The sequence below is a fragment of the Acanthamoeba castellanii genome (genome assembly GCF_000313135.1).
Source record: "Acanthamoeba castellanii str. Neff unplaced genomic scaffold scf7180000084645, whole genome shotgun sequence".
NCBI lineage: Eukaryota > Discosea > Longamoebia > Acanthamoebidae > Acanthamoeba > Acanthamoeba castellanii.
The window spans coordinates 446,128-472,849 of record NW_004457313.1 but is presented as its reverse complement, the minus strand read 5'-3'; the positions used below and the strand labels follow the sequence as shown (position 1 = coordinate 472,849).

The following is a 26,722-nucleotide window of genomic DNA, read 5'->3' as shown; positions in this document are numbered from 1 at the left end:
AGCCCGACGGCATTGGATGCAAACCTTCTTCCTCGGGCGCTGCTGCATATCCTCGCGGGTGTGATTCAACTTTAGGTCGGAGGGCTGATGCAGGGCAAAAACAAAACGGAACAAAGGCCCAGCAAAGCTCTTGAGCTGTTTTGTATTTTGACAACTACAGACCGGTCCAATGAACGCGCTCCCGCAACAGTTGTGCACGTGTGCGGGTTGTGTCATCAATTGAACCCACATGTGCGGGCGCTGTCATCAATCACGCCGATCCTACATAGCGGCCCACATAGCCCACAACAATCACTGTACGGGTTGTCATCAGTCCATGAACCCACAGTGCTGGACTCCAGTGCGGGCTCTGTCATCAATCACTCCGATCCCGCACAGTGGCCCCCTCCGCGGCCCTCGGCCCCACAACAACAACTGTTGATCCTATCTCCGACCACTAACACCCCGTATGGTATGTCCCTCATCACCACGCGGCAGCGTGTACTTCTTCCCTTGAGAATGATTGGAACATGTTTTAAAAGAATAAAAATAAATAATAATAAACAAAATCTTGTACAAGGTACACTGAACAAGGCAGCGGGCCTCCCTCTTCTCCTTCTCCTTCCCCTTCTTCTTCTTCCCTTCTTGGTCATCGTCCGGCTCTCTAGCTTTCCGCGCATCATAAGGAAGCTCATCGCCGCGTCTCCTCCGCTTGGTTGGCGTCAAAGTCGTGAACGTCGTCGACTTCATCGTCGTAATCGTCATCATCGTACTTGTCGCCAGCAAAGACGAGGTCGTCGTCGTGATAGCGGCCCCACTCCTGCACGAACGCGCAGGGCAGGCGGGGTCGCAGCCAGTGCCAGGCGCGGCGCGCGGCGCGCTTGTAGGGCGTCATGGTGTAGATGCCGCCAAAGTAGAGGCCGAAGACGATGAGCGGGATGGCGAACACCACGTCGGTGAAGTAGTGGTAGCGCAGGTACAGGGTCGAGAAGGTGATCAGCACGGCAGCCACCAGACAGCTCCAACCTGGTTGTGCGCAATCCCAAGCGGCACCGTAAGTGGTGAGCGGACGTGTGCGCACGCACCGCACACGACACACACACGCACATGAGGGCCTTACCGTATTTGGGATAGCCGAGCTTGAGGGCAACGATGGAGGGAACCCAGGTGAGGGCGACGTGTCCCGAGGGGAACGAGCCATAGGTGCCCTCGTCGGTCTTCGACAGCGTGTCGCGGATGATGTCGCTGAACCAGTACCCAGACAGCGGGTTCTTGAATCTGATCGACATTGTTTTTCCGTGAGTGGCTGGCGGGTGAGCGAAGAAGGAGTTCGCACAGCTCTGGAGGCAGGAGAGACGTCATGTATGAATTTCACATGCGTACCTGTGCTTGAGTGAAACGCGCGGGCTCACGGCCGGGAACATGAAGCTGACGAGGTAGTTCAACAGAAACGCGCCTGTCGTGGAACCAATCAGTGAGATCGCTTGGGGTTCTCCGTTATGTATGCATGCATGCATGTCACGCCAGACAAGAGACAGAGAACGCGAAGCAGAGAGGACTGTGAAGCGTACCGAGAATGGCGAGGATAATCATCAAGAGCCGCCGCCAGACGGCCGCGTCGTGGGTGAACCAGAAGGTCCACTTCCAGAACCGATAGCGGTAGGTCTTGGCGAGTCCTTTGGCCCCCGTCGTAGCCCTACGCACGCAACGCAGAGACTCCCGGTGAGGATACCCGGCCAGAGAGAGAGAGAGAGAGCGGGCGCGCGCGTGAGGCCGAGCCGTACCCATCGAATGAAGGGGAATCCTTTTCATCACCGTCCTCAGCAGAGCCCATCTCCTGCATCTCCGTATACTTGTGCGGGTTGTGCGCCTCGACGTCTCTGCAAGAAGAGACGGGTGTGGGTAAGCGAGTGTGTCGGTCGACTCTTCCGACCCAGAGGCTAAAAAGTGCCCGAGCGAGAAGAAGAGTGCGTGGCGCGTGATGATAAAGATGATGACACTGGCGATAGTAAGCAGCGTACGCCTCAAGGGAGTCGGTGCGGGCACCGGTGAAGCCGCAGATGAAGTACTCCCACAGGCCCACGTACACGATCAGCACGCTGCACCAGCCAAAGAAGCTGCACGAAGGCGACGTTAGTGTGGATGTGTTGCGTGCTGCGTAGCAGGCACCTGTGCGCGGTCGGTACCTGGCGTAGTAGATTTGAAGGATCTCGGTGAGGAGGGGTCCGATGAGGCTCTCTGGGCCGATGAAGCGATTTTCGTCGGCCCACAGCGATAGCTGTCCGTCGGGGAAGAGCCAGCCGAGCATGAACCGGTCCATGCTGAGCAGTTCGTCGTCGTAGAGCTTGAGATTGGGCTCGCGCTCGCGCATCTCGTGTACCGTTCCGTGGGTGCCCTCGTAGTAGAAGAGGATGGCCAGGGCCAGTGCGCCCATGAGCAGACCGCGGGCCACCGCGGCGCTCAAGGTGTCGTTGTAGCCGCGATGATTGGCCCATCTGATGAAGAGGTAGAGTCCGAGAGACAGGAAGCCCCACACGAGGGTGATGGCTACGCTCTCGACGAGGCCCGCCAGGAAGAGGAAGGTGAATCCCATCAGCTGCATCACCGTGAGTAGGAAGATGACGCGTCGATCGGGAAATCGCTCCGAGTAGCAGCCCTTACGATCTCGACTCCGCCTCGGTGGTGCAGAGGACAAGTGCTTGTGTGCGGCCGGAAGCGAGAGGACGGTGTCATTGTTGATGGATGCATTATCGAGATGGATTTCATCGTCCAGGTCTTCTTCAAAGTCGCGCACTCGTGCATCACTCGAATGATCCATGGTGCGGCGCAGAGGAGAGGTAAAAGAGAGGAGACCAGAGGGCTACAGAACAAAGATGGAGATTATTCGAAATAATCGATCTCGATCTCGATGTATCGAATCTATCCTGCTGGCCGAAATTCAGTCTGATTGCTGTCCACACCTCCTGTTCTACCAACGCCGCGAGAGATGTCACGAACGCCGCGAGCAGCCTGTTCTTGTTGCGCCGACTCTGCAACCGCCACAAAGCCTGTGTACTGCAGACGTCCCTGCCCCTGGGGCTTTCCGCCTTGGCGCCAAACAATTTCCCGCGCCGAATTCCTGAATCTCCCTCATTGGCGGGATAAATGACTCGATGATCAGCCGTTGGTCCGTCGCTTTTCTCCTAAGTAGCAGGAAAAGTGACACACGCACGACAGACTCGCACAGGAGGAAAAGAGTGATCTTGGTGGTGCGAGAGAGTCATGGACGGACTCACTCATTTTTCGCCCTTCCACAGCTTCAGCAGGCCGTCGTCGGCGAAGGTGGCGATGAGGTTCTTGTGCGGGTGGTGGGCCAGACCGATGACCTCCTTCTCGTGCAGGTCCTGCAATCAACGAAGCAAAGTGAGGAAACGACACGACACGACACGACACACGCACGACCGCACGCACACTTGAAAATGAAAGCGAGCGCTGCGTACCATCAGAGTGTAGTCAAGATTGCCCGTGTTGGCGTTAAAGCAGTAGAGGTGCCTGTCCTCGCCCACAGCGTAGATAAAGCCGCCCTTCTTGCTTGTAATGCACTTGAGGAAGATCACGTCCTTCTTCCCCGAGAAGTAGGACTTGATCACCTTGCCCTGCTCGACACAACGAACAACGTTTAGATGAAGGTGAAGGTGATGGTGGTGATGGTGACGATGATGAAAGAGGGTTACCTTCAGGTTCATGAGGTGGACGGTGTTGGATTTGCTGCCGACGATGATGTACTCGGGATTGAGCGGAGAGAGGAGAAGCGAGTGGATGGAGGTGAGCTCGGTGATGTGCCGTCCTGCGCCGCTTGGCGAGAAGAAGCGAAGGCAGTCCGTCGTCTTAGCATCCCACACGCGCACCGTACCATCGCTGCTGCCCGAGATGATCTGAATCGGCGGCGAAGCAACACACAGCGAGAGTTAGTCATGCGCGTGCCTGTGCGGTGGTGTGTGTGCGGTGGTGTGTGTGTATGTGTGTGTCGTACGTAGTTTTCATCTTCAGAGTAGATGGCAGCGTTGACGTAGGAGGAGTGGCCTCGGAAGATCTTCAGCGTTTTGCCCGACCTCAGACCGTGAATCCTGCAATGCCCGTGACGAACGAGTGCACTCTTCAGAATGTGTTGCACAGTGTGCGGTGATGCGTGTGTGCGTGTGATACCGGATGGTGTGGTCGAAGGAGCCAGAGAGGATGTGTGAAGAATCGTCGGCGAAGCACACGCAAGTGACACCCTCGACGTGGGCCTTTTCGAACTTGCGCAGGCTCTTGCCCGTCGCCATACGCCAAACCTTCACCTGGCCATCCTGGCTGCCCGTAACGAGGAGCTCGCTGTCCTTGTTGAAGTTCACGCAGAACACCGACTCAGCGTGCATCATGAACTTGTCCTGCACGCCCCAGTAAGCACAGCCAAGATACGAACCATCAGTATTTGCTTCATCATCACCACCATCTTCCTCAGAGAGAGAGAGAGAGAGAAACAGAGAGGCACCTCGGCCTGGTACTGGAGGTCCTTGCGGAGTTTGCCGGTGACCCAGTCCCACACCTCGATGAAGCCGTCCACGCTTCCCGTGACCAACGACTGGCCGTCGAGCGAGAACGCGGCCGCCTCGGCGTGCGACTTGGCTCCGAACTATAACAATTGCAATAACATTATTCAAGTACAATTTCGAATCGCAATTACAATTAATGATTAAATTAATGTTCAACACAAGTAGAGAATACGACGGGTACCTTAATTATCTTCTCGAGCTGCGTGGGGAAGGTCTCTTCCTCTTCCTGCTGGGCGGCGGTGGTGCCTCGGAACAGATCGAGCTCCGAGCCGGGCGGCAGCAGGCCCTGGAGCTGCTGGTACTTGAGCGCCTGATTGATGAGGGCCATCAGGCGCGATGGCGGTACCACCTGCACCTCGGCCACAAGAGCTGACGCATGCACACGCGCATAACACAACACGACACACGCGCGCACGCCACACGTCAACACATGCGCTTGCAGACGGCCATGAGCTGGCCAGACTCACCTTTGGCGATGACGGCACGTCGCTTCTCTCTGTTGGAGCCATCGGGGTAGGCATCGCGGTGATCGAAGAAGGGTTTGTTGATCAGTCGCTGCAGCCTGAGGTATCGCTCGGGGTCCTTGTTGCGGAGGAGCACCATAGGCGCCGTGTCGCGCAGCATCGCTCGCGCCGTCTCACTCTCCTTCAACTCGATCATCTCAATCACAATCTGTGTCGCACACCGATACGTCACTTCACTGCATGCGTGCGCACTCACATGCGAAGAAGAATAAGAAACTGGGCCGTACCTGCTCGTAGAGATCGATGACGAGAGGCTGCGGGAGGGCAAATGTGCCCACCGTGCGCAGCACCGAGTCCCAACGACCGTGCGTGACGTCTGAGGTGAAGGCCTCAATGCTGTCTACCGTGTTGAGCGATATTTGGGCCTCCTCCTACGCACACGCACCACGCGAATCAATAAATGAATAGAGTTCTATCTCATCAATAAAATCAAATATATAAAGAAATATTTGGGCTACCTGAAGTGTGTGCATGGCGTTGAAGAGCGACTGCTCCTTGAGGAACTGCAAGATTAGCCGGACGACACTGAATTTGACGACAAACGGGTGAGAATCGGAATGAATGCGTACACATGCAATTAAAGGTGCAATGCAGAGATTGCAACGTACTCCCCTGAATCCGCTCGCACGCTCATCGTCGCCACCTCGCTAGAAGAAGATTTGATTTCTTTTTCTTTTTCCTTCTTTTTTTGTGTTCAACAAAGCCGGGAATTTTCACCTCTTGTCTTTTTAAGGTGGCGGTAGCAACCGCTTCAGCCTTTTGTCTCCTACGCGCGGAACATGATGAAGGGTGTTTCGAAGAATGCGTCGCGCGTCTGGCTTAGACAGACCAAGACATGGCAGGCGAGGTGGTTCTGGAGCATGCCAGGGCGATGAACTCCCGGATTTGAGTGATCTCTTCGGGCGAGAATGTGTCCGAGCTGCTCACACCGTCCAGAGCTGAGAAAGAGCATCAGTAAGCGAGTGAGAGAGCCAACCATAACGCTTAAGCTCACCTGAGTAGCACTTGAGTATAAGCTGACTGTTCTCCGCTCTGCGAAACAGCGCTGGGAACTGCTTAGCGGTCTCCCAGAGGTAGACAAGGGCCAGGCTTTGCGTGACCGGGTCTGAAGAGTAGAAGCTGTGAGTTGGCGAAGTAACTGCAGAGAGTTCGGTATGCGTACCGTAGAGCCAATCCACAACGATAGGCAGAATGACCGACGCGGATGCTTCTCTCAGCTCTTGAAATTCGTCCATGGTGATGGAACTGAGGAGCTGGCGCAGCTCATGCGAGTGGAGCGAGTCCTTAAAGCTCATGACGCGGTCGTGGAAAGATGCCGCTTTCGTTGACGGTGTGTAGCTTCCGCTCGGCGACATCATCGGATGAACTCGACGACTATCCTCTACGAAGTGACGTTGAATTCCTGCTTGGCGTGCACGTAAAGTGGTATGGTGGTACCTTGGTAGCGAAAGCTGGAGGAAGATAGCTTGTCTAGCGCGCTTCCTTCGAGGAGGCTCTCGTCTATATGGTGAAGGCATGAGCGAAAGTCCGCATTTCGAGGGAATGAGGGCACTACCTGGCTCGATACGGAAAGACTCACCGCTACGCAAGGAAGAGGGCTCCCTCATCATCTCCGCCAGCCTGTTGATACCGGCTGTGTAAAAAGGGCGTTATCCATGAGCTTTCTGCCCAACGCTCACTCGCGAGGTACTTACCGATGATCTTCTTGAGGTTTTGGTGATGCTACCAGGCGTGTAGAGCTTAGAGCCACATCTCAACACCCTAACCCGATCACAGGTAAGGAAGTACCTGTTGGTGCCAGCGATAGCTGAACGAGGTTGTTAGAGGTAAAGCTGCTTCTTCGCGAACAGAAGCGAGTACGAACCTTATCTCCTGATACTTGGCAAGCTTTTCGTTTTGGAGCTGTAGCGCTGGTGGCCGATGTACGAGAGCTTTGAGTATCTACTACGCGTAAAACGTAACGTCAGCGAAGAAAGAGGACGTGCGTACTTTGCAGGACCGAATGCACAGCGGCTATGTCTTGCGTCGTGGTCGAGTCTCCGCTCGCTTTCGTTCCTTCGCCCTTCTCGCCCTCTACGTTCATTGCGCTCGCGTACGCGACGTGGTCAGCTGCTTGCGAAAGTGAAGAGTGAGCGCTTCCAGCACGCGCCGGCAAAAAAGCACGCCTGGACAGGAATGCCAAACACGCATTTATTGGCCGCTCGGTGGTGTGCGGCGACTACTGGAGGTCCTCTTCGGGGGCCTCGGCGGACTCGCCCTGGAAGGCCAGATCGATTGAGTGTATGCTGTTCGAGACTCGCTTCATCGTGTCCTCAATCCTTGTCTTCGTCTTGGTCAACTGTAGTGATCAAGTCAGTGCGTGACCAAGAACACTGATCCAAGTGGAGCGAACCTTCTCCTTCTCAGTCTTGACGTAGAGAGTGTACGGAGACACGGAACCCTGGATCTTGCGTATGTTGTCGGCGAGCTCCTATATGTAAACGTGATTCTCAGTGGCACATTGTCTTCGTCCGATTGCGGTGGCGTGAGGCTCACATACCCTATCGAAGTGCGCATGCATGACGCCCCTCATGTTCACCCGCAGCCCTGCGATTTTCTCGTTGAAGATCCGCTTGACCTGCTCAACGCAACGCGTTGGCATCAGTCGACCAGGCCTCGCTTACACATCGCATGTAACATTACCTGAGCCCGCTTGTAAGGAAGGACACAGAGGCCGCTAATCGCGAGAGCACCCGCCCCCAACACACCCTGTGCCCAATTTCTGCATCAGTCGCCTATCTTGAAGCAATACCACAGAGACTGGGAGGGAAGAACTGCGTAATGAGGCGTACAGTAAAGTCGAGAAGTGAGGCGACCACGAGGGAGCCGACACCCAGAGCCGTTACTTCTATCGCAGCCGTCGAGTAGATCGCAGTTTGCACCTGCACCGGGCGATCGCGCCAAACGCGCCCAGTCAGTTGCACGATACGAAACGGGACCGCGAGGCGAGATTGAACAGAGGTGGGAAAGTAAGGCACTTCGTTGGCGAGCTGGCGGGCCTCTTCGGTCTTGTCATAGGACGCTACTACGTTACGGACCCCTGCGCCCATGGTATCGAGGAGCTTGGCCCTGTTGTAATCGAACTCGGATTCGACCTTGCCAATGAGGCCTTCGCTCTGTACGTGCTAGCCGTGAATATACAAACCGTACGCAAGCAAGAATGAAAAGAGAAGAGAATGCGATGGAGGGGGCGGGCAGACTTGCGCGTGGTGCGCAGCTCGCTCGAGGGCGTAGTCCACAACTCTGCGCCATTGTTTGCTGTTCTTGTCCACTGTCCAGTCGATCAGGTCGCTCACGCTCCTGTATAAAGACACAACGACATTTAGCAGGGCCACCACGCAAAACGCCTTGATATCGCATATTGGAAGATGGTGCGTCACCGTTCGATCTGGATGGCCGTTTCAGCAACGACGGTGCGCTCGAACTCGCCACGAAGCTTCTCAGACCGAGCCAACGCAAAGATCTGCCATGGCACCCACACGAAAAAACGACGAAAAACGATCAGCGGGAGGATGGCTGCGATCGTGTGGGCGCTGAGGCGTACGTTGGAGAGGGAGAGGTGCTCGTCGAAGAAGGCGTCGCCTCGATTGGCCAGTTCGAGCAGCACGTTGTCGATTCGGTTCTGCTGGAACTCGTAGTCCCTCTTCATTTCCTGTTGACAAGACAAGACAAAAATAAAAACGAACAATGAGTAACGAATAGCATCGCACATACACTGAACGATGTAGACAATATATATTCACACATGCACACACCTTTCGGTACTCCTCGAGCTGTTCCTCAATGTGTTCGATGCTGGTGATGTCCTTGGCCAGGACCTGCAGTCTGCTCTCGGTCACATCTGTTCGTGTTGTGCGTATGAACTATACTTCAGCAAGAGAGTGCACGCATGCAACTGCAGCGTACCCTTGTACTTGTTCAAAAGGTTGTGGGCGATGCCGAGGGGATTCTTGAGCTTCAGCTTAGACCTCTCGCCGGCGTCGAGCGATTTGAGAATGTAGGTCTCCAGCTCGGCCCAGCGGGACTTCTCCCAGAGCGCTGCAGCCTCTGCCTTCTCCTGCAACGGCCCATATCAGAACATACACCTCCAATCGCCTGACTGTAGCTAGCACCAGTGACCCTCACCTCAGCCGACGCGTTCTCTTTGGCCATCAGCTGCTTGGCCTTCAGCGCCAGGCGAGCCGACACTGGGAAAATTCTGCGAAAGTGGTAACACACAGTGAGCGGCTCGGCCGCGGGCCGCGAGGGGGGAGGGAGTGAGTGGGGTACTTGGGCTGGATGCCAAGGAGCTGGCTCATTCCCTTGGCGACGAAGCTGCGCAACTCCTCGAGCTGCGCTTCGTCCTCCAACAAATCGACCTTCTGCAGCACAACCAAAACTGAAGGCCACACACATACGCATAAGGTTAGCTGTAGCTTGCCACTTGTGCGAATCAAGTATGAAGTTTACCTTTCTTCTTCCACTGGCGAATCCTGTTCAGGAATTGGTGTTCGCTTTCGCTCAGCGCTCGGTCGGAGCTGGTGACAAACAGAACCTGCAACGGTAGTGAGCCAAGGGAAAGTCATCATTTGTTAGAGGAACTCGCCAACGTCAGCAGAGAACAACAACTGGAATCGCGCACCATGTCGCTGCGTGGGACAAAGTGCTCGGTGATCTGCTGGTGATACTTGAGGATGGCGTTGGTGCCTGGCGTGTCCACCAAGTTGAGGTCCTGAGGTAAAGCGCACAGTCGACACAGTCGTAAGCTTGACATGTCTTACATGGTGTCTGCTCAATCTTGGCGGCAACGTCATTGTAAACTGAGCAGTTAAATATGAGGCGCACCTTGAGCCAGTCCACGGGCAGGTAGATGACCTCGCGATCGGGCTCTTCGGTCGGAAGCACAGACGACGCCGTTTCGCCGTGCCGAATCGACGTGATCTTGCTCGTTGTGGGAATCACTGCACACGCGCGTGTGGTGCGTTCAGGTGTCGTGGTGAGCTAAGAAAAAAGCGTTCGAACAGTAATACAACAACATGTGAGAGGGGAGGACAGGCTGCAGCGCACCTCCCTCCTTGAGGTACTTCTTGCCGAGCATAGCGTTGAGGAAAGCCGACTTGCCGGCGTTGAACTCTCCCACCACGACGAGCAGGAACAACTCCTCCAGTTGCTCCCTCGTTTGCTTCAACAGCTCCACGTCCTCTTGGTCAGCTCCGATCTGTTGGGTGTGCGTGGGAGCGTGTGCGTCGTGTGAATTGGGGGTCAAGTGAGCGCGTGCGGTGAGTCGCACTGCGTAGCGAATGTGTGTGATATAGTCTGTAGGCGTACCTTCTGCAGGAAGGCCAGAACGTCTTCGAGCAGACAGATTTCCTGCTGCAGCAGCGCCGCTTGGTCCGCGTTGAGCACACGACGCAGTCCCTCCTTACCCTCTCCCTGCTTTGGTAGAGAACCCAAATATGAATATAATGTTATATTTATTTAAAAATAGATAATTATATATTTATAATATAAACAAAATAGAAGAAATAAATCTGCAGAGTGGATGAAGGAGGGTGCACTGAGCATAGCCACTACTGCGAACCTTCTGGAGGGAGACTTCGGTGGCGGTGGCCTGTCTTCGCCTGCAAGATGAGGCTGCAGGCAGAAGATGGCGATTGAATGCCAGCGAGGAGGAGATGGCAGCTGCCCCACGGCTGCCGGGGGCATCACCGAACAAGCTTGTTCGGGGCCGAGGGTAGTGCAGGCGTGCTGAAGCCACCCCTCGCGAGGCGGCGCTGCGACCGAGTGAAGATGTAGACGGCATCAGCGCTGAAGTCGTCTCGCTGCCACAACGCCGAAGCCACGCAGAGGTGGAGAAAGTTGCGGTAGTGACCACCCTCCCCTGTGCCATGGTTGCTGCCGTGGTTCTTCTCATCTCTCGGACCTGATTCGCACGAGTGGAACAATACTTTACTTATTGTTTTCTTTTTCTTTTTTCATTTCACATTTCATTTTACTTTACGTTTCAAGTTTATTGGCAAGATGGAAGGTGAAGAGCAACAAAAGTTCGATAAGCTCGACTGGGCCGTGGAAGGGTACCCTCTCCATTTGCAGCGTTATTGCTTTTTTAATTTTTTTAACCATTTTATTTATTTAAATCGTCAATTTGTTTATGTCTGGAAAGACTTGACCACGCGTCGCCCACAGCTGGTACGAGGCAATCAAGGAGTTCACGTTCGAGACGCGCTTCGTAGAGCTGCCCCCGGCGGCCGTCCAGGCTCTCCTCCGCGCACACGACGCCCGCTCCGCTCAACGAACCCTCGAACCCGCCCACGCCACTGTCGTCGAGCAGGCACTCTTCTCTTTCGCAGCACTTTCGTGCGTGGAATGACCCACAATATGACACGCCACACGCCACACGCCACACGCCACACGCCACACAGTTGCGAGCGCAGGTGGAGGAGGCGATTGAGGCCTTGGGCGGGGCTGCCTTTGTCCGCATCTCGACGCTCAGCCCGAAGGACGCGGTCAAGTGGCAGTCGGAGAAGCTCAAGGGCCTTCTGGAGGCCGAGCTGGAGGGCGCCGCGGCGGGCGACGAGGACGCCGAGATCATCGCCATCAACATGGCCTGCTGCCTCGCCTGCCGCGTGACCAACGGGGCCGAAGCCATGGACCTCCTCATCCGCAGGTTTTTCTTTTGTCGTGTCGTGCATGTAGTGCGCCGTGCGCCGTGCGCCGTGTACTGTGCCGGTCTCTGACTCGCTGTGTGCGTCAGTGATCGAGTGGATCGCCATCTGGCGACGCGAAGGGAAGAGGAAGGCGATGAGCTGAGCGTGAACATAGTCATCAGGAAATGGCTCGACTTTCGTCCCGAGCTCGAGTTCAGGTCCGAATTCTCCATGTATGCCTCCAATGTGCAGCAGGCATTTGGCTAACTTTGTTTTCTCATTGGCAGAGGCTTCGTCTACGACCGACAACTCACTGCTGGTACCCATCGCTAACAGGCCGCTGCCCAAACAGCATTTACTGACACTCAACTCGCACTGCACACGGTACCGCACACGGCATGACACACGCACACAGTCACGCACTACTACAAGTTTTGCTTTGTACGCGAGGCGGTGGAGAAGAAGGAGGCCATCGCACAACAGATCCGCAGCTTCTATGAGGAGAAGCTGCGCGACACGATCCCGGCCTCGACCTACGCCATCGACTTCGCCCTTCTGCCTGACGGCCAGCTCATCGTCGTCGAACTGAACCCGTTCGTACGAGTGCCCAGCCACCACTTGCTTAAGCTGCTGCTTGCTGCAATTCCTCTCACCTGGGCGCCGCGCACCAGGCCCCGAACACAAGCCCGGGACTGTTCGATTGGACCAAGGACGAAGATGTGCTCAAGGGCGTCAAGCCCTTCGAGTTCCGTCTTCTGGTGCCTCTCTTCCTTTTTGCTTCTTCTCTTTCTTCTTGAAAGCGGTGCCACTCACGCGACTTCGATGGTGTGTGCGCCGGCCGGTGTAGGAGAATCGCGTGGAGAACGCGAGGGAGCTGCTGGCTGCTCCGCTACGCTTTCTGCTCGACCTGGTCCGCCCTCGGGAGGCCGCTGACGAGAAGAAGGGCTCCGAGGAGGAGCCGGCAGCCAGGTCCAGGGACAAGAAGTGCATCCTTTCCTGACCGTGCTTTGAGGGCGAGTGGGGGGGGGGACAAAGAGCGAAGTCCGCCGCTTCGCCAAAGAACGAAGCTATGCTTTTTCCGAACTTTTTCTGGCCGAAGAATTCAACGGCCGCGAGGGCATCGCCCTCGGCCTGTCCCTCGACACTGCACCGACGCTCGAACTGAGGGCCAACAACGTCGTTGTCCACCGCCAGGCGCTCTCCGGCGCGACGGTGGCGAGCGCGCTTGGCCTCGATGTCATCACGGGCCTCGGCCCCGGCGGCGCCACCGTCGGCGCCAGCGAGATCCCTACATCAGCGATGCCAGTGACCAACACATGGGTGACCTGGTGCTGACCAAGTATGCCCGCCACGCTCTCTGCGCCGCGCGCCCTGCAGGTGCCTTGCGGGCAGACTCTCGCGGATGTCGACTCCAAAAACATGCTGGCCAGGCTGTGGCTGGCAGCCAAGGCGCGCCTGCATCGCCGCGACGAGGCCAGGCCGTGGCAAGGAATAGGCGGCGACCACCGCCCCGACGTGGGCATTGGGCCGGCCGACGACTGCGACGAACACGGTTACTTCTACAAGTTGTTCATGCACGAGGCCCGACTCGATCCGCGCATGTGGAGCCTCATTTTTTATGCATCTGAATGGAAGTGAGCAGGCTCACCAGGGTAGAGTTGTGCATGGCCTGTTTGGTTGTGCGTGTTCGCGATGGAATGGGTGTGTGTGGGTAACAACGTTCTTGCTCTCCTCTCACTCCTAACCCTAACCCTAACCTTTTGGTGTGCTGCTTGAGTTTCTGTAAATCGTCACAAACGCCACAACGTGAGAGCACTTTGCTGGCGAAAGGGACTCGTCTTTTAGCAACTTGGTCCCATCTCCTCTGCCCACTCTAAGAATTCGAAGTGGTGCTGGTTGCCGCTCCTGTACAGGTGATCAACTGATCATTGCAACTACGGATATCCGTTACTGGTTGCCTCTCTTGTTCTTCTTCCTTTTGGCTGCGGGGCCGAGACGCGATCAACCTCAACGAACCACCCGCCAAACTGCCATGGGCTGACTCGTAGTTTTCATGGGCGCGAGCGGTTTGGGCAAGAGCACCCTCATGAAAAGATGTGGTCTGGCGCCGTCACGCCCACGCGTCGAACGATGCCGTGCTCTATTGTCTTGTGACCGACGCGGCCGGCGCCGAATTGCTGCGAGTCATGCTCGGCACAGCCAACGTGACAACCATCTTCATACACACGGACATGGAGACCACGGTCTACAGGATGAAGACGCGCTCACTTGGACAAGCAACGCGACGCACGCAAAAGGCGCGAAATTGAAGAACAGATCGACTGGCGTGTGCGGCAAGCACTGACCACCGGCGAGTATGATTTGGATGGAAGCGCTCACGAAGCACCACTCAGTGAACGCACTTTTGCGGGTGGCGGGTTTTCAGTTGGATGACGGAACCCTTGCTAAGTGTCCACGTTATCTAGGAGGAATGAGGTGCACACTTTCTGCGCCAGTGTAGGTGCATACAAGTCTACGACTCTGACTGAACCGATTCCTTTGGCGGATTTGAGGTCACGGACATCTGCGATGCCGGCGATTGTAGGTCAGTTTCTCTGCCTCGCCCCCCAGCGAGGGGAACAGTGTGGTCTGTCCAACTGTAATCGCACCCATGCAGGTGACCTCCGTGTGTGTGAAAAGAAAGAAAACCACCCCATCATTGGTTACGTGGATAAGCGGGACAAAGAGTTATGAAAAATGTTTATAAATTAAAATAGGTTAGGCAGAGTGCGTGCCTTACAAGGAGGGCGTGCCAGGCACGGCACGGTCGAGCACCTTGTCCAGCGGACCAGAGAGCAACCACTGGCCGCCCATATCCCACGAGAGGGCCATCGCGCCTGCGCTGTGGCTAACGGAGTCGTTGTAGAAGTAGCCAACGGCAAGAAGGGCGCCCCAGTCCGAGTTGTAGGCCAAGCCCGTCCAGGCGGTGTTGGGCTGGGCAAAGGTGCGTGCCCACGTCTTGCCGCCATCCGTCGTGCGCCAGATCTGTCCGGTCCGGGGGACTTGGGTGGCCACCACCCAAGTCTGCCGGTCGAAGAGCACGATGCCGTACCCTGTTCCAATGTTCGCCTCCAGGAGCGGCTGCCAGGTGGCCCCAGCGTCGGTGGAGATGAGCACCATGCCCCCACCATACCGTGAGTCGATGGTGACCACCGCGAGAGACGGGTCAAGGACCGCCACCGACACCGCCTGACCCCTTCCATCATTCCAGGCGGTTTTCACCCATGAGCGTCCCCCATCCACGGTACGGAACATGTGGTCACCCAACACTGCAGTTTCAGGCATTGGCAGGGTTTGTGAGTCACCTTGAGTCGCAAGCGTAAAGGGACAAAACAACAAGAGGGGCATACTGCAGAGGCCGAAGTCGCCAGAAGGGGAGAAGGAGAAGCCGCTGGAGGCATTGGTGTAGCTCTGACTGGGCCAGGAGGATGAGGAGGTCCAACTGAAACCACCATCTTCGGAGCGAAAAAACATAATCTCTTCCTTAGACCCACTTGCCGACCTGTTGACACCGACCGCCACGAAGACCTAAAACCGGAACCGCCGCACAATTAATAAATCCCTAGAAACACTTTTGTGAGAAGTAAGGTACGTACACCGGTGGTGGGAACGTTGGTGGCGTCATAAAGGGTGATCTCCGGGTGAAAGTTGAAGGCAAGCTCGAAGGGGCGGTGCGCTTGCCTTTGCACTGCGACGGTCTGCGAACCGACCACCACGAAGTTGCCACCAGGCTTGGAACTGGCCACCGCGGAGACAATCCTCTCATGATGAAGCGGAAGATCGCCCACCACTGCGCTGGGCGAGAAGGTCACCAGCGAGGTGGGGTCTTCAAACACCCACAGTTCACGGTCGGCCAGCACCGAGAACAGCCCAGGCCTGGGCACGGAGTGGACCCCACAGGCCAGGGTGAGCAGTACAAGGAAGAGGAAGGGTGTGTTCACTTGCATCGGTGGGAAGAGTAAAGATGAAAAGCCCTGGGCTCGCAAATCCCCTAAAGTGCAAAAAGGAAAGATGCCAAAATACACCATTGGCTGGCACATGCGGCGCATTCTGCTATGACGGCTTCTGTTGCTCAAAGCAACAGGTGGAGGCAAGAGGAACCTTCTGAGAGACAATGGACTCATCATAAGGGGATGCAAATTGTTATGCCATATCATTGTATGTATGATATAGTGGTGTGACCACAACAGACACTTGTTATATTAAGCCAATGGACTTCTGCACTTTCCATGGACTGGAAGAGGAGGAGGAGCTGGTCTTGGGTGTGAGAGGGGCAAGGGCAGGATGTGAAGTTAGGCCTTGTAGGAAGGAAGTGATGGCTGTGAGATCTGACTCCTACAGGAATTTAGAGTGGAAGGTGAGGAGCCAGTTGGTGAGAGAGGAGATGTTGCCCTCTGCTATGGGGGTAGAGGAGAGTGTGTCCTCAATGTTGAGAGGAATGTCCACACTGTGGATGGTAAAGTCATGCAGGTAGATCAACACCTGTGGAAGAAAAAAACCGGTGGACATCAGGAAATAAGTGAAATTAGAAAAACCAATGCACATTGGGGAAAAGAGTTGACAAATAAAACCTGATGCGCATCAGGAAAAGTGTCAACAAATAAAAAAACTGATGCACATCAGGAAAACAATGCAGGACAATAAACACACCAGCCATTCATGGAATTGCATTGGTTGGCCAAGAAGCTTGGTGAGCGGCTCAGTGAATTGGGGGAGATACTGTTTCTGGAGAGCAAGCTCTGCCTTGTGCTTGATGGTAGATGGCAACTTTTCCTCTTCAGCCTTACCCTTGCCATGTTTCTTGGTAGCTGTAAAGAACAAGCATGTGGTGAGCTTGGAACTTTACCAGCAAAATGAAAACGTACTGGTTGGGGTGGTTGGAGTGGTGCCAGAAGCTTCAGTGGCAGTGGGTACTGCAGGCTGAAGTTAGATAATAGTGGTGTAAGTGAAAGTAATGGGGTGTGAATTGGAACAGGAAGGAGTTGATTTGTACCATTTTCCCCTTGGCCAACACAGAGAGACACCAGCACTGTTCACTTGTGGACATTGAGGCAAGGGAGGCCTCCTCTGCTCAAGAGCATATGAATTTTCATTTCTGCATAGTAAGGTTGAGGTCAGCAACACAAACTGTTAGAGAATGTGATTTTCACAGGTCAAATAGAAAACCCAATGTGCATTGGGAAACAAGTCAACAAATAAAAAACCCAATGCACATCAGGAAACAAGTCAACAAATAAAAAACCCAATGCACACAAAGTGTACATACCAAGCTCCAGGTCAGGCAGGGCAAGTAGTCTGGCAGCCTCCTTGCATTGCTCTTTGGTGTTGCCTTCAGAGTACTGGCACACCACCAGCTGCTTGTGAGGCTTGGTCTTGATCTCCTCCACCTCCATCTCCTTGTCCAGGTCAATCACCACTGGGTGTGCACATTTCCTCTCCTTGTGCTCTTCCTCTACCAGCTTGTGCTTCCTTGGTGGTGCTTGGTGCTCCTCCTCCTCCAGCTCCTCCTCCTCCTCTAGCTCCTTCTCCACCTCCAACTCCTCCTCCCACTCCTCCTCCAGTGCTTCCTCTCCCTTCTCCTCCTTTTTCTCCTCCTCCAGCTCCACCCCCTTCTCCTCCTCCACTTGCTCCTCCCCATGCTTCTCCTCCTCCTCCTCCAGCTCCTTCTCCTGCTCTTCCTCCTTATCCTCCATCTGCTCCTCCTCCTCTTCCTCTTCCACATCCATCAGCTCTTTCACTCCCTCCTCTGCTGTCATTGGTGTACACTGCATTAGCAGTTTGAGAGACTGCTGCTTTGTGCAGCCAGTGTCTTGGCCCTGCACCTGCAGCAACCTGTCAATGTATGCCTTGGTGATAACCTTGGTGCCAGGTTGCTGGTGCACCTTTGCCAGGGCATTATGGGAGCTTGCTAGAAGCTCAGTGGCTGACATGGCTGAGAAGTTGGGAAGGACTGAGGCAGCTTGGCAAGAAGACATTGTAAGGAAGTGTGTGTTGAACATGGGTGGTACAACAAAATGATCAAAACAGGTTTTGACATTTTATAGGTAGTGAAGGTCTACAAAAAAGCTGTCTGCATTAAATTCTAATTGGAGGGACTGGAAACAGGTGGCGAAATTTCATGTGGTCTGGAGAGCTGATGTGCATTGGGTTTTGTATTTGTTGACTTGCTACCCGATGTGCATTGGGTTTTTTATTTGTTGACTCTTTTCCTGATGCACATCAGTTTTAATTTGTTGTCCTGTTTCCTGATGTGCATCAGGAAAAGAGTTGACAAATAAAAAACCTGATGCGCATTGGGTTTTTTAATTTGTCCAGTATTTTCCTCAACTCCACTGTTGTGAGCTCATTGGTCTGGAGTTCCAAGAAACACAAATGTTTGCCAATCCAGAAGAACCACATCTATCTGTTATGTGGCCATTGGGAATTGGAGATATCACACCAAATGTTTAAATACCTTGCCAGTGTCATACAGTCATTCTCCACCACAATGAGCCACTCTCTCCCCACCAACACTGAGGTCCTCACCTCTACCCTACTATCCCCAATCTTTGGCCAGTCCTTATGAGCCACAGCTCATACTCCAAGGAAGAGAGTTCTCTGAACTGCTGAAGAGTGAATCCCCAAAAAGTGTTGCCTGCTTGTCAGCAATGATCACATCAATACTGTTCTTGCATCATTCTGTTGTTGCAAGAAATGCCTTGATAACTTCTCTTTTGCTGACATTCTCAACATCACACAACTGCAACCCATTGCCCTCTCCTTCATCCCCATCTTCATCTTGTAGGCAGGATTCCAAAAGGGGGAGGCAGCATTGCATGTGTCCATGCTAAAGCAGGCCCTTGCTGTGCGCTGTGTCAACTGCCTCTATGTCATAGCATTGGCCAGAGGAGAGCCTGGATGGCTGCTGGGGGCAGCTCTATGAAGTGCATCTTGAATGTGAACAGAGAAGCTGCACGACAGGATCCTGTTTGTACGAGTGCCCAGCCACCACTTGCTTAAGCTGCTGCGTGCGGCAATTCCTCTCACCTGGGCGCCGCGCACCAGGCCCCAAACACAAGCCCGGGACTGTTCGATTGGACCAAGGACGAAGACGTGCTCAAGGGCGTCAAGCCCTTCGAGTTCCGTCTTCTGGTGCCTCTCTTCCACTTTGCTTCTTCTCTTTCTTCTTGAGAGCGGTGCCACTCATGCGGCTTCGATGGTGTGCGCCGGCCGGTGTAGGAGAATCGCGTGGAGAACGCGAGGGAGCTGCTGGCTGCTCCGCTACGCTTTCTGCTCGACCTGGTCCGCCCTCGGGAGGGTCCAGGGACAAGAAGTGCATCCTTTCCTGACCGTGCTTTGAGGGCGAATGGGGGGGGGGACAAAGAGCGAAGTCCGCCGCTTCGCCAAAGAACGAAGCTGTGCTTTTTCTGACTATTTCTCTTCTTTTTCTGGCCGAAGAAAATATATCAAAAGCGCGACAAACCAGGCAGTAAAGAAACACACTACAAACATTGGCATGTCTCGACGCAGATACCCCAACCAGAACAGGATTTACGGTGGAGGCGCGCTGTCGACCCACGCGGTGTGGCAGGACAGCATCGGCTACGACCCCCACGCGCCCATCCAGCGACACCACAACGGCAGTCACTCCAGCACAACCGGCCCTACCTCCGCTGACCTCGCCAGCGGCTATGACCAGTTCCGTGCCCTTCTCGCCCGGGCCACGGCGTCCAAGGGCGGCTGCGGGACTGGCAGCCTGGCCACCTGCACCAAGTGCCGAGGCAGCGGGCATCTGGCCTTCAACTGCTGGAACATCGTAGCCGCTCCCGCTTCAAAACTCACAAACGACCAGGCCTGCACGCCAGGTAAGGCGAACCAACCCATTCGCCGCTTCAAAACGTTCAGACATCGTCGTTCAGTGGAGCTTACCTTGGTTAGTTCTGCACCTGCATGTGCGTGTGTGATTGTTCCCCTCAAGCCCAGGCCGGAGACTGGGAAGCGAGCTGCTGGACGAACAGAGACGCGCGGATACCACGAACACGCGGCTGGCGCCAGTCAACGCAGGCCAAGCTCGAGGCGGCGAGGAGTCCGAGATGCGCAAGCGCAAGCGAAGCTCTGAGAAGAGCAGCGAGACGAAGAAGAAAAGGAAGGAGACGACGTCAAAGAAGAGGCGAAAGACGGAGAGGAAGACCGACGCCGAGAAAAGAAAGAAGAGCGGTTGCAAGCACCGCGAATGATAATCGCACTCGAAGCGCCACCACAGGACGGAGAGGAAAAGAGAAGTGAATGGGTGTGTGGCGCAAGCCCTCAACACAAAAATCGGATTATAAACAACGCTTGCCACCTCTCCACACACCAACACGCGCGCCGCGCCGCGCAACGCACGCGCACGCGCACGCGCCTACCTACTCGAGACACCACCCTCAGAGCAAAGGGCCGCGCGCGGACCGCTCACATGCCGGGGCCACCGCCGGCGAGCTGCTTCCAGAGGTTCCTCCTCCACGTCGACCTCACCGTCGCCTTGTTGTTGTCGCCGCCGTTCCAGGTCCCGCCGGCCAGCTTGCTCCTCTTGCCGCCCTCGCCCTCGATCTTGGCGCCGGCCATGCTCCTCGCGAGCACGTCGTCCACCACCTCGCCCTCCTCGGGCTCCTTGACCGCGCCGGCTACGGCGGCGGCCTTCTTGCTGTGCTTGCGCTCGAGCGTGTCCTTGGCCTTGGCCTTGGCCTTGGCCGGGCGGCCCTTCACAGTGTCGTAGCCCCAGTTGGCGTCGTCGTCATCGTCCTCGGTGTCGCTCTCGCTGCCGCTGTCGACGGGCTCCTCCTTTCGCGGCGGCTTGGGCGCGACGTCGTCCTTGGCCCGCCGCTCGGCCTCGAGCCGCTCCCGCACCTCCCGGTTCTCGTTCTCCACCTTTACGATCGGACCCTTGGCCGCGGCGGCCGGCTGCTTCCGCACCTCGGACGCCTCGTCGTCCGATTCGGACTCGTCGTCGCTGTCGCTCGAGTCGTCCTCGTTGGATTTTTTGTAGAGGTCACCGCGCTTCCAGGTGTCGCCCACCTCCGAAGCCTGCGCAGAGGGCACGTAAGTACAGTCAGCGCTAGTTGTTCGCAGTGTGATGGTGTGCGATGGCGTGTGTTGCGTGCGATGGCGTGTGCACACGCCGGTGCGAGTGAGTGAGACTGTATACCGAGTCGTCGTCCTCGTCCGAGTCGGAGGCGAAGCGGTAGCCCCTTTGGGCCACGGCCTCGTTGCAGCGATCAATGAGCTCAATGAGTCCGGCCTTGTTGCGGTTTTTTGTGATGAAGGGATGCTGTTTTTTTTTTTGGCACCGTGGGGAAGCCGCAAGAGAAAGCCGCAGAACGTGAGAAACCGGCCGCATACACAAGATAAGCGACACACGCATAGGAGATTTGGAGTGCACCGACCTCGAGCAGCTCCTTGACGGAAGCGCGTTTCTTGGGCAGCTTGACCAGGCACCGCTTGACAAAGTCCTGAAACTCTGGCGTCCTGCATTGCGTCGTCCGGCGGCGTCAGTCGGTCGCGACCACCTCCACCGCGCTCAACCCAACACAAAAAAAAACCAACAATCCACAGCGTCAAACACACGCGAACCATTTCTCGGTGTCCTGCAGCTTGGGCGCCGGGTTCTTGGGGATCTGGAAGAGGGCTCGCATGGGATGGATCTGCGTTGACAGAAGGAGGCAATGTTAATTTATAACATATAAATTATATATTAGCATTGAAACAAAAATGTGATGATTATTATTTCTATTTTTATTTATTATTTATTTCAATTAATAAGGGTGGAGAAAGCAGTACCTCCGAGTAGGGCGGCAGAAGCTCGGCCATTTCGATGGCGGTGATGCCCAGCGACCACACGTCGCATTTGAAGTCGTAGTGCTCGCCTTCGATCACCTCCGGCGCCTGTGTCGTGTCATGTTGTACGAGAGACGACATAATATTCAGAAAAAGGCTTCCATGGCGCACTTGGCCTCCGCATACGCGGGAAGAGGCGGCGACACCGTACCATCCAGTAGGGGGTGCCGATGAAGGAGTTCTTCTTTGAGAGCGTGCTAGTGAGCTGCGCCGAGACGCCAAAGTCGGCTGCATTTCAGACATGCGTGTATGAAAGAGAAACAAAAGTTAGCACCACGCCGTGTGTGCGTGTGCGGTGGTGCGTGTGCGTGTGCGATGTCGCGGACGCAATGTGGGTTGCGCTGGGCGTACCGAGCTTGATGTCGCCGGTCTTGGTGAGGAGGATGTTGCCGGCCTTGATGTCACGGTGGATCTTCTTCTGGTTGTGGAGGTACTCGAGGCCCCGCAGCGACTGGCGACAGATGATGGCGATCTGCTCCTCAGTTAGCGGCTCGTCCAGGATGTCTTCACAATCGCTCACCGAACCGCCGCCGCAGAACTCCATGGCTATCTGCTCGTGCACCACCAATACACCAAACAACCACCAAAGCCATGAGTTGGGGCTGAGATGTGCTCTCTCTGCCGGCAGAATCGTCACGCGGTGTGGATGTGAATTAAGAAAATTAAAGTAGCACAAATGGATGAATGGGGAGGGGAGATAGGAAATTAATTGATGGATGAAATAAAATGCAGGAGGACGAGCGCACCCACAACTCCTTGCCCTTGTTGAGGTAGGAGCCATAATAACCAACCACATTTTCGTGTTGGCAATCCTTGAGAATGTTGATTTCAATCAGAATGTCCTCCAGACCTTCGTCGTTGCCGTCGAGGCCGATGATCTTTACGGCAGCCACTTGGCCGTTGCGCTTGTTGATGGCCTTCCACACCGTGCCCACCCCGCCCTCGCCCAGCCGTTCCGTCAGATCCCAAATCTTGAGCGGGTCCTCTGTCGATACATTGAGGTTCGATTGAATTTTCTTCATTTTTTGTTCCTTCCTTCCCGCGCTGCACGTGCACTTGCCTTGCAGAACTTCTTGTACTCCTGCAATCTAATCAATTCGATGCCTGGGCCTCTTCCTCCTTCTCGTGCTGGTCTGACCCCCCCCCGTGCCCAACGTTCTGGTTGTTCGGCTTCCGGAATTGCAACCGTAATTCTGTGTTTTATTCAAACAATGCACCAGCAGCGGCACAGCCATATATTACGCATTCCTCCACAACACGCGTTATCCCTCTCCGCCCTGGTGTGACCGTGTGAGCTAGGTCAGGCCGAACGATGGCTCGTGAGCCCTGATGGTGCTGTGCTTCTTCTTGTGTTGTGGCTTGCCCCTCAGTGTCCGTGGCCAAGGCAACTTTCCTGCCAGGTTTCGCGGACGTTGTCGACGGTGAGACGTCGCTGTTTTCCCCTTTCCGCAAAGTCCGCCGACGTGGGCACAGAGACGTCGATTGCCGCGCGCCAACAAAATCCATCCATCAAATCGATCGCCTTCTGTAAAGACTTGTACATCGCTGCAAAATGGGACTTTCGCTCACCAAGATGCTGGCCACATGGTGGTGGTATGGAGAGGAGGTCAGAGTCCTCATGGTATGGCTGCACTCCTTTCCTCATTCATCCATCAATTTTTGTGAATTGGAAGCTCAAGTTCGGCTTGTGCCTGCAGGTGGGTTTGGATGCTGCCGGTAAGACTACCATTTTGTACAAGATGAAGTTTGGTGAGGTCGTACAGACAACCCCGACCATCGGTATACCCCCCCCCCAAATCTTCCCTTCCTGTTCTTTGAATTGTATCCTCTTACCATTGTAATCGGCAGGTTTCAACGTCGAGACGGTCGAGTACAAGAACTTGAAGTTCAACGTGTGGGACGTCGGCGGTCAGGACAAGGTACCCCCTCGCCTCCATCAGATTACTGAAGAATCGTTGGTGATGATCTAATTTGATTCAATTCTGATTTCTTTTCGTAGATCAGGAAGCTGTGGCGTTTCTATTATGAGAACGCTCGCGGTATCATCTACGTCGTGGATGCCAACGATCACACTCGAGTCGAGCAGGCCAAGGGCGAACTCGACGTTCTCCTCAACGAACCCCTTCTCAGGGACGCTTCGTTGCTCGTCTTCGCCAACAAGCAGGATCTGCCCCAGGCGCTGTCCGTCGCAGAGATCACAGAGAAGCTGGGCCTCAACAACGTGAGGGGCCGCCAGTGGAAGGTCCAGGGCTCCATCGCCACCAGCGGCGAGGGCCTCTACGAGGGTTTCGACTGGCTCGCGAACAACCTCCCCGCCGCCACCGCTTCCTAGACAGACGTACATTTCACCACCACCATCATCACCTCCCGTTCCGTCGCGCCTTCGTTCATCTCCGTTTCTCCTTCTCTTTCACACGACCTACAACTTTTGCTTCATGTGTCCATACCTGTTGGCTCGCTCCCATAAAGTGACTTCTCTTCTGTTGCTCGTCTTTCTATTGTGTGCGTGACCGCACATGTCTTCGATCTCGTGGTCTCTCCACACGTTCGGCCATTGGTGTTGCGTTGTGTTGTGTATTGTGCGTCGCCTTCTTCGAGATGAGAGCCCGTAACTCTGCGTTCCACCTCTTCTCCCTTCCTTTTCTCCATAAGTGCTCACATAACGACGTGACCGACCGAGGAGTGTATTTCGCGTGGTTGGCAGTTCCTCTCGTGCACCTTCTTCCCGCCCACTCATACTTCCTTCTCCATCTTCGTTGCTCAATGTTGGTCGACAACAAAACCAGAGAGCGAGCAATGCATGGAATTTCGCCGACCGCGCGCTTTCCACCACCGTCGGCCGCCCTCGAAGCCGTGGATTTCTGGTGCTTGTCCTGGCAGTTCGTCGCGCATGCTCCACCTTCGCTTACACGAACGGGGCGGGAGATCGTATTGCCTCTCTGGTTGCCGCCTGTTGCAGTACTACTCACGCAACGAGAAGGACAAGGTTGAAACTACTTCCTCTACTTATACCCTCCCGCTCGCGTGGCGAGCACATTCACCAAACGCACCAGCCACACCGCACACCAGACACCACACGTTCTTCTTCTACTCCATTCTCCATACTCTCTACTCTTTCTCTCTTCTCCTTCACAACTTGCAGAGCACAGCACACAACACATCACGATGAGTCGGGAAGGCACGGTGCCAGTGGCTGGTGGTGGGCATGGCACGAGCACCTTCGCCCTCTACCCGGTCTTCGCGTCGCCCGAGGAGGAGTACAAGTACATCAGCTCGCGCATGGCTGAGCTAGAGCGGCATCTGGGCATGGCCGCGGACCTCACCACATCTTGCGTCACGCTACCACCGCCCTCTTCAACGACCATCACCCCCAAGCTGAAGAAGGAGAAGACAAAGAAGAAGAAAGATGGAAAGAAGGAGAAGAGGAAGAAGGAAGGCTCAAAGATAAAGCAGAAGACGAAGAAGGACAAGACGACGAAGGCCAAGAAGAAGAAGAAGAAGTCGATCAAAGGGCTCAACAAGGAGAAGGAGGCGGCCGCCAGCGACCTCGACACGAGCCAAGAGCAGGACTCCACCGTATCGGTGGGTAAGGCCAAGGAGCTCGAGAGGGACAGCGTCTTCGGCGGCGCCGACGTGCCCGACCAACTGCAGGCCATCGACCAAGAGCTACGCGACTCAACCGATACCAGCAGCGAGAGCAAGCCGAGGCTGCGGAAGGCGGCGTCGTTCCTCTTCAACAAGACGTCGGAGATGAGGTCCTACTTCAGAAAGATGTCGGCCGACATTCGCGACCTGGCCTCGACCAAGGAGATGGACGCGACTGCCCCGACCTCGACCACGACGAAGGACTTGAAGAAGGCGCCTTCGTTCAAGCAGCAGAAGAAGAAGTCGACCAAGGCCAACAAGAAACGGCAGAGGCGGTCGGCCCAGGAAGGACCCTACAACGCATCGTCGTCGGGCGATGATCTCAACAACATGCAGGCCGACAGCGACAGCGACGACGGAAGCCAGCTCACCTACGATGCGCGCTACACGGACGCCGTGTTCGTGTTCAGCTCGTCGTCGGACTCGCGGCAGCTCCACCCGGTGGTGGGTCACAACTACGGCCGCATGACGATCAGCGACCACGAGACGTTCAGCATCATGATCGAGGAGGACACGGCCACCTACGACAGTCCCACCATGCTGGCCACGGCCATGCCCGAGGTCGAGATCGACGTCGAGCTCGACGAGGCCAGCGACGATGACGGCGAGATCGACCATCATCGGCACACCACCGCCTCGGCCAGGACCAACGCCGCGACCCCCGCCGCAGGCCCGAGGCACTCGGTGGCGAGCTGGCGCCAGCCCGCCGCGCTCCCGCCCGTCATGCTACGGGTGCCGACCAGCCCAGCCGCGACTTCGCTGGCGTCGAAGGCGTCGTACAGGATGACGATGCCCCCTGTGCTACCGCCTTCGACCGCCCAGCCTCCCCACCAAGCCTCGCGCCAGTCACCGCAGCCGCAGTCCCAGCTGCTGGCCGCCGTCGATGTGGTGCCCCAGCCGCCGTTCCGCAGCGGTTGGGGCGCGCGCAGGCCGCTACCTCCTATCCCCGCGCACGGTGGGCGGACCCGCAGCTACGCGCACTCGTCGGGAGCCGTACCAACGTCGGCCAGGCCGCGCACGGGGACCTGCATCTGCTAATCAGCGGGCGACTCGATCGATCACACTATTTATTGATGTTCATAACTATCTGCTCTTCTATCACCGTCTTCTCTTCACCCCTTTTCATACTTCTGATTAATCAGGTCCATTAGAATGTACACAAAGTGGAATCTCCTCAAATAAAAAGATAAAAGTAAATAAAATAAAAAGAATACCAGGAAGAAAGGTGAAGGCAGGGAGCCCTTCCAAGAACAAAAAGTAGGCGACAAGAAGAACAAACACAAGAGGGAGATGGAGTACCAGCCACCGGTCACGTTCTTGGGGCCGTCAGAGAAAAGACGTTTGGTACGCTGCGCCTGCTACTTTCGTTTTTGTTTTCTCATTTGGGAGATTTAGCTCGTCACCCTTGGTGGGGGATTTGTGACTGACTCGATGAGAACAGGGC

At 55.5% G+C, this 26,722-nt stretch overlaps 11 protein-coding genes across 11 annotated transcripts; 4 read left to right on the top strand and 7 right to left on the bottom strand.

The window, feature by feature from the left end:
- Window positions 1-670: 670 nt before the first annotated feature.
- On the bottom strand, window positions 671-2,797 carry ACA1_093060 (PAP2 superfamily domain containing protein; the record flags this gene model as incomplete). The annotated part of the gene is made up of 7 exons (XM_004334736.1): window positions 671-1,005; window positions 1,100-1,257; window positions 1,363-1,435; window positions 1,551-1,675; window positions 1,764-1,859; window positions 2,001-2,078; window positions 2,166-2,797. 7 exons carry the CDS (start codon window positions 2,795-2,797, stop codon window positions 671-673), a joined length of 1,497 nt encoding a protein of 498 aa, XP_004334784.1.
- A 457-nt stretch (window positions 2,798-3,254) lies between these two features.
- Window positions 3,255-5,711, bottom strand: ACA1_093050 (smu1 suppressor, putative; the record flags this gene model as incomplete). Its single annotated transcript, XM_004334735.1, has 12 exons — window positions 3,255-3,362; window positions 3,459-3,614; window positions 3,693-3,805; window positions 3,872-3,893; window positions 3,992-4,085; window positions 4,165-4,388; window positions 4,493-4,633; window positions 4,735-4,922; window positions 5,021-5,225; window positions 5,305-5,448; window positions 5,536-5,602; window positions 5,686-5,711. 12 exons carry the CDS (start codon window positions 5,709-5,711, stop codon window positions 3,255-3,257), a joined length of 1,488 nt encoding a protein of 495 aa, XP_004334783.1.
- Window positions 5,712-5,896: 185 nt separating this feature from the next.
- Window positions 5,897-6,432, bottom strand: ACA1_093040 (uncharacterized protein; the record flags this gene model as incomplete). Its single annotated transcript, XM_004334734.1, has 3 exons — window positions 5,897-6,015; window positions 6,072-6,182; window positions 6,240-6,432. The coding sequence occupies 3 exons, from the start codon at window positions 6,430-6,432 to the stop codon at window positions 5,897-5,899; spliced, it is 423 nt and encodes a 140-aa protein (XP_004334782.1).
- An 863-nt stretch (window positions 6,433-7,295) lies between these two features.
- Window positions 7,296-10,985, bottom strand: ACA1_093030 (dynamin domain containing protein; the record flags this gene model as incomplete). Its single annotated transcript, XM_004334733.1, has 20 exons — window positions 7,296-7,415; window positions 7,470-7,547; window positions 7,617-7,694; window positions 7,909-7,998; window positions 8,095-8,232; window positions 8,317-8,416; window positions 8,497-8,579; window positions 8,661-8,768; window positions 8,872-8,957; window positions 9,023-9,173; window positions 9,236-9,314; window positions 9,386-9,494; window positions 9,566-9,650; window positions 9,738-9,827; window positions 9,941-10,056; window positions 10,163-10,313; window positions 10,424-10,528; window positions 10,677-10,716; window positions 10,805-10,917; window positions 10,971-10,985. The coding sequence occupies 20 exons, from the start codon at window positions 10,983-10,985 to the stop codon at window positions 7,296-7,298; spliced, it is 1,935 nt and encodes a 644-aa protein (XP_004334781.1).
- A 131-nt stretch (window positions 10,986-11,116) lies between these two features.
- On the top strand, window positions 11,117-13,380 carry ACA1_093020 (cell division cycle protein, putative; the record flags this gene model as incomplete). The annotated part of the gene is made up of 10 exons (XM_004334732.1): window positions 11,117-11,169; window positions 11,282-11,414; window positions 11,530-11,762; window positions 11,850-11,975; window positions 12,030-12,061; window positions 12,158-12,339; window positions 12,414-12,500; window positions 12,590-12,726; window positions 12,780-13,047; window positions 13,135-13,380. The coding sequence occupies 10 exons, from the start codon at window positions 11,117-11,119 to the stop codon at window positions 13,378-13,380; spliced, it is 1,497 nt and encodes a 498-aa protein (XP_004334780.1).
- Window positions 13,381-14,517: 1,137 nt separating this feature from the next.
- On the bottom strand, window positions 14,518-15,728 carry ACA1_093010 (BNR/Aspbox repeat domain containing protein; the record flags this gene model as incomplete). Its single annotated transcript, XM_004334731.1, has 3 exons — window positions 14,518-15,050; window positions 15,132-15,309; window positions 15,378-15,728. The coding sequence occupies 3 exons, from the start codon at window positions 15,726-15,728 to the stop codon at window positions 14,518-14,520; spliced, it is 1,062 nt and encodes a 353-aa protein (XP_004334779.1).
- Window positions 15,729-16,116: 388 nt separating this feature from the next.
- Window positions 16,117-17,507, bottom strand: ACA1_093000 (uncharacterized protein; the record flags this gene model as incomplete). The annotated part of the gene is made up of 3 exons (XM_004334730.1): window positions 16,117-16,263; window positions 16,432-16,589; window positions 17,048-17,507. The coding sequence occupies 3 exons, from the start codon at window positions 17,505-17,507 to the stop codon at window positions 16,117-16,119; spliced, it is 765 nt and encodes a 254-aa protein (XP_004334778.1).
- A 1,769-nt stretch (window positions 17,508-19,276) lies between these two features.
- ACA1_092990 (zinc knuckle domain containing protein) lies at window positions 19,277-19,997 on the top strand (the record flags this gene model as incomplete). Its single annotated transcript, XM_004334729.1, has 2 exons — window positions 19,277-19,625; window positions 19,744-19,997. 2 exons carry the CDS (start codon window positions 19,277-19,279, stop codon window positions 19,995-19,997), a joined length of 603 nt encoding a protein of 200 aa, XP_004334777.1.
- A 214-nt stretch (window positions 19,998-20,211) lies between these two features.
- On the bottom strand, window positions 20,212-22,655 carry ACA1_092980 (serine/threonine kinase; the record flags this gene model as incomplete). The annotated part of the gene is made up of 8 exons (XM_004334728.1): window positions 20,212-20,823; window positions 20,945-21,067; window positions 21,183-21,264; window positions 21,370-21,440; window positions 21,577-21,681; window positions 21,785-21,861; window positions 21,985-22,183; window positions 22,380-22,655. 8 exons carry the CDS (start codon window positions 22,653-22,655, stop codon window positions 20,212-20,214), a joined length of 1,545 nt encoding a protein of 514 aa, XP_004334776.1.
- A 530-nt stretch (window positions 22,656-23,185) lies between these two features.
- Window positions 23,186-23,965, top strand: ACA1_092970 (ADPribosylation factor 1, putative; the record flags this gene model as incomplete). The annotated part of the gene is made up of 4 exons (XM_004334727.1): window positions 23,186-23,254; window positions 23,331-23,412; window positions 23,482-23,552; window positions 23,633-23,965. 4 exons carry the CDS (start codon window positions 23,186-23,188, stop codon window positions 23,963-23,965), a joined length of 555 nt encoding a protein of 184 aa, XP_004334775.1.
- Window positions 23,966-24,798: 833 nt separating this feature from the next.
- ACA1_092960 (uncharacterized protein) lies at window positions 24,799-26,316 on the top strand (the record flags this gene model as incomplete). The annotated part of the gene is made up of 1 exon (XM_004334726.1): window positions 24,799-26,316. The coding sequence occupies one exon, from the start codon at window positions 24,799-24,801 to the stop codon at window positions 26,314-26,316; it is 1,518 nt and encodes a 505-aa protein (XP_004334774.1).
- Window positions 26,317-26,722: the final 406 nt, after the last annotated feature.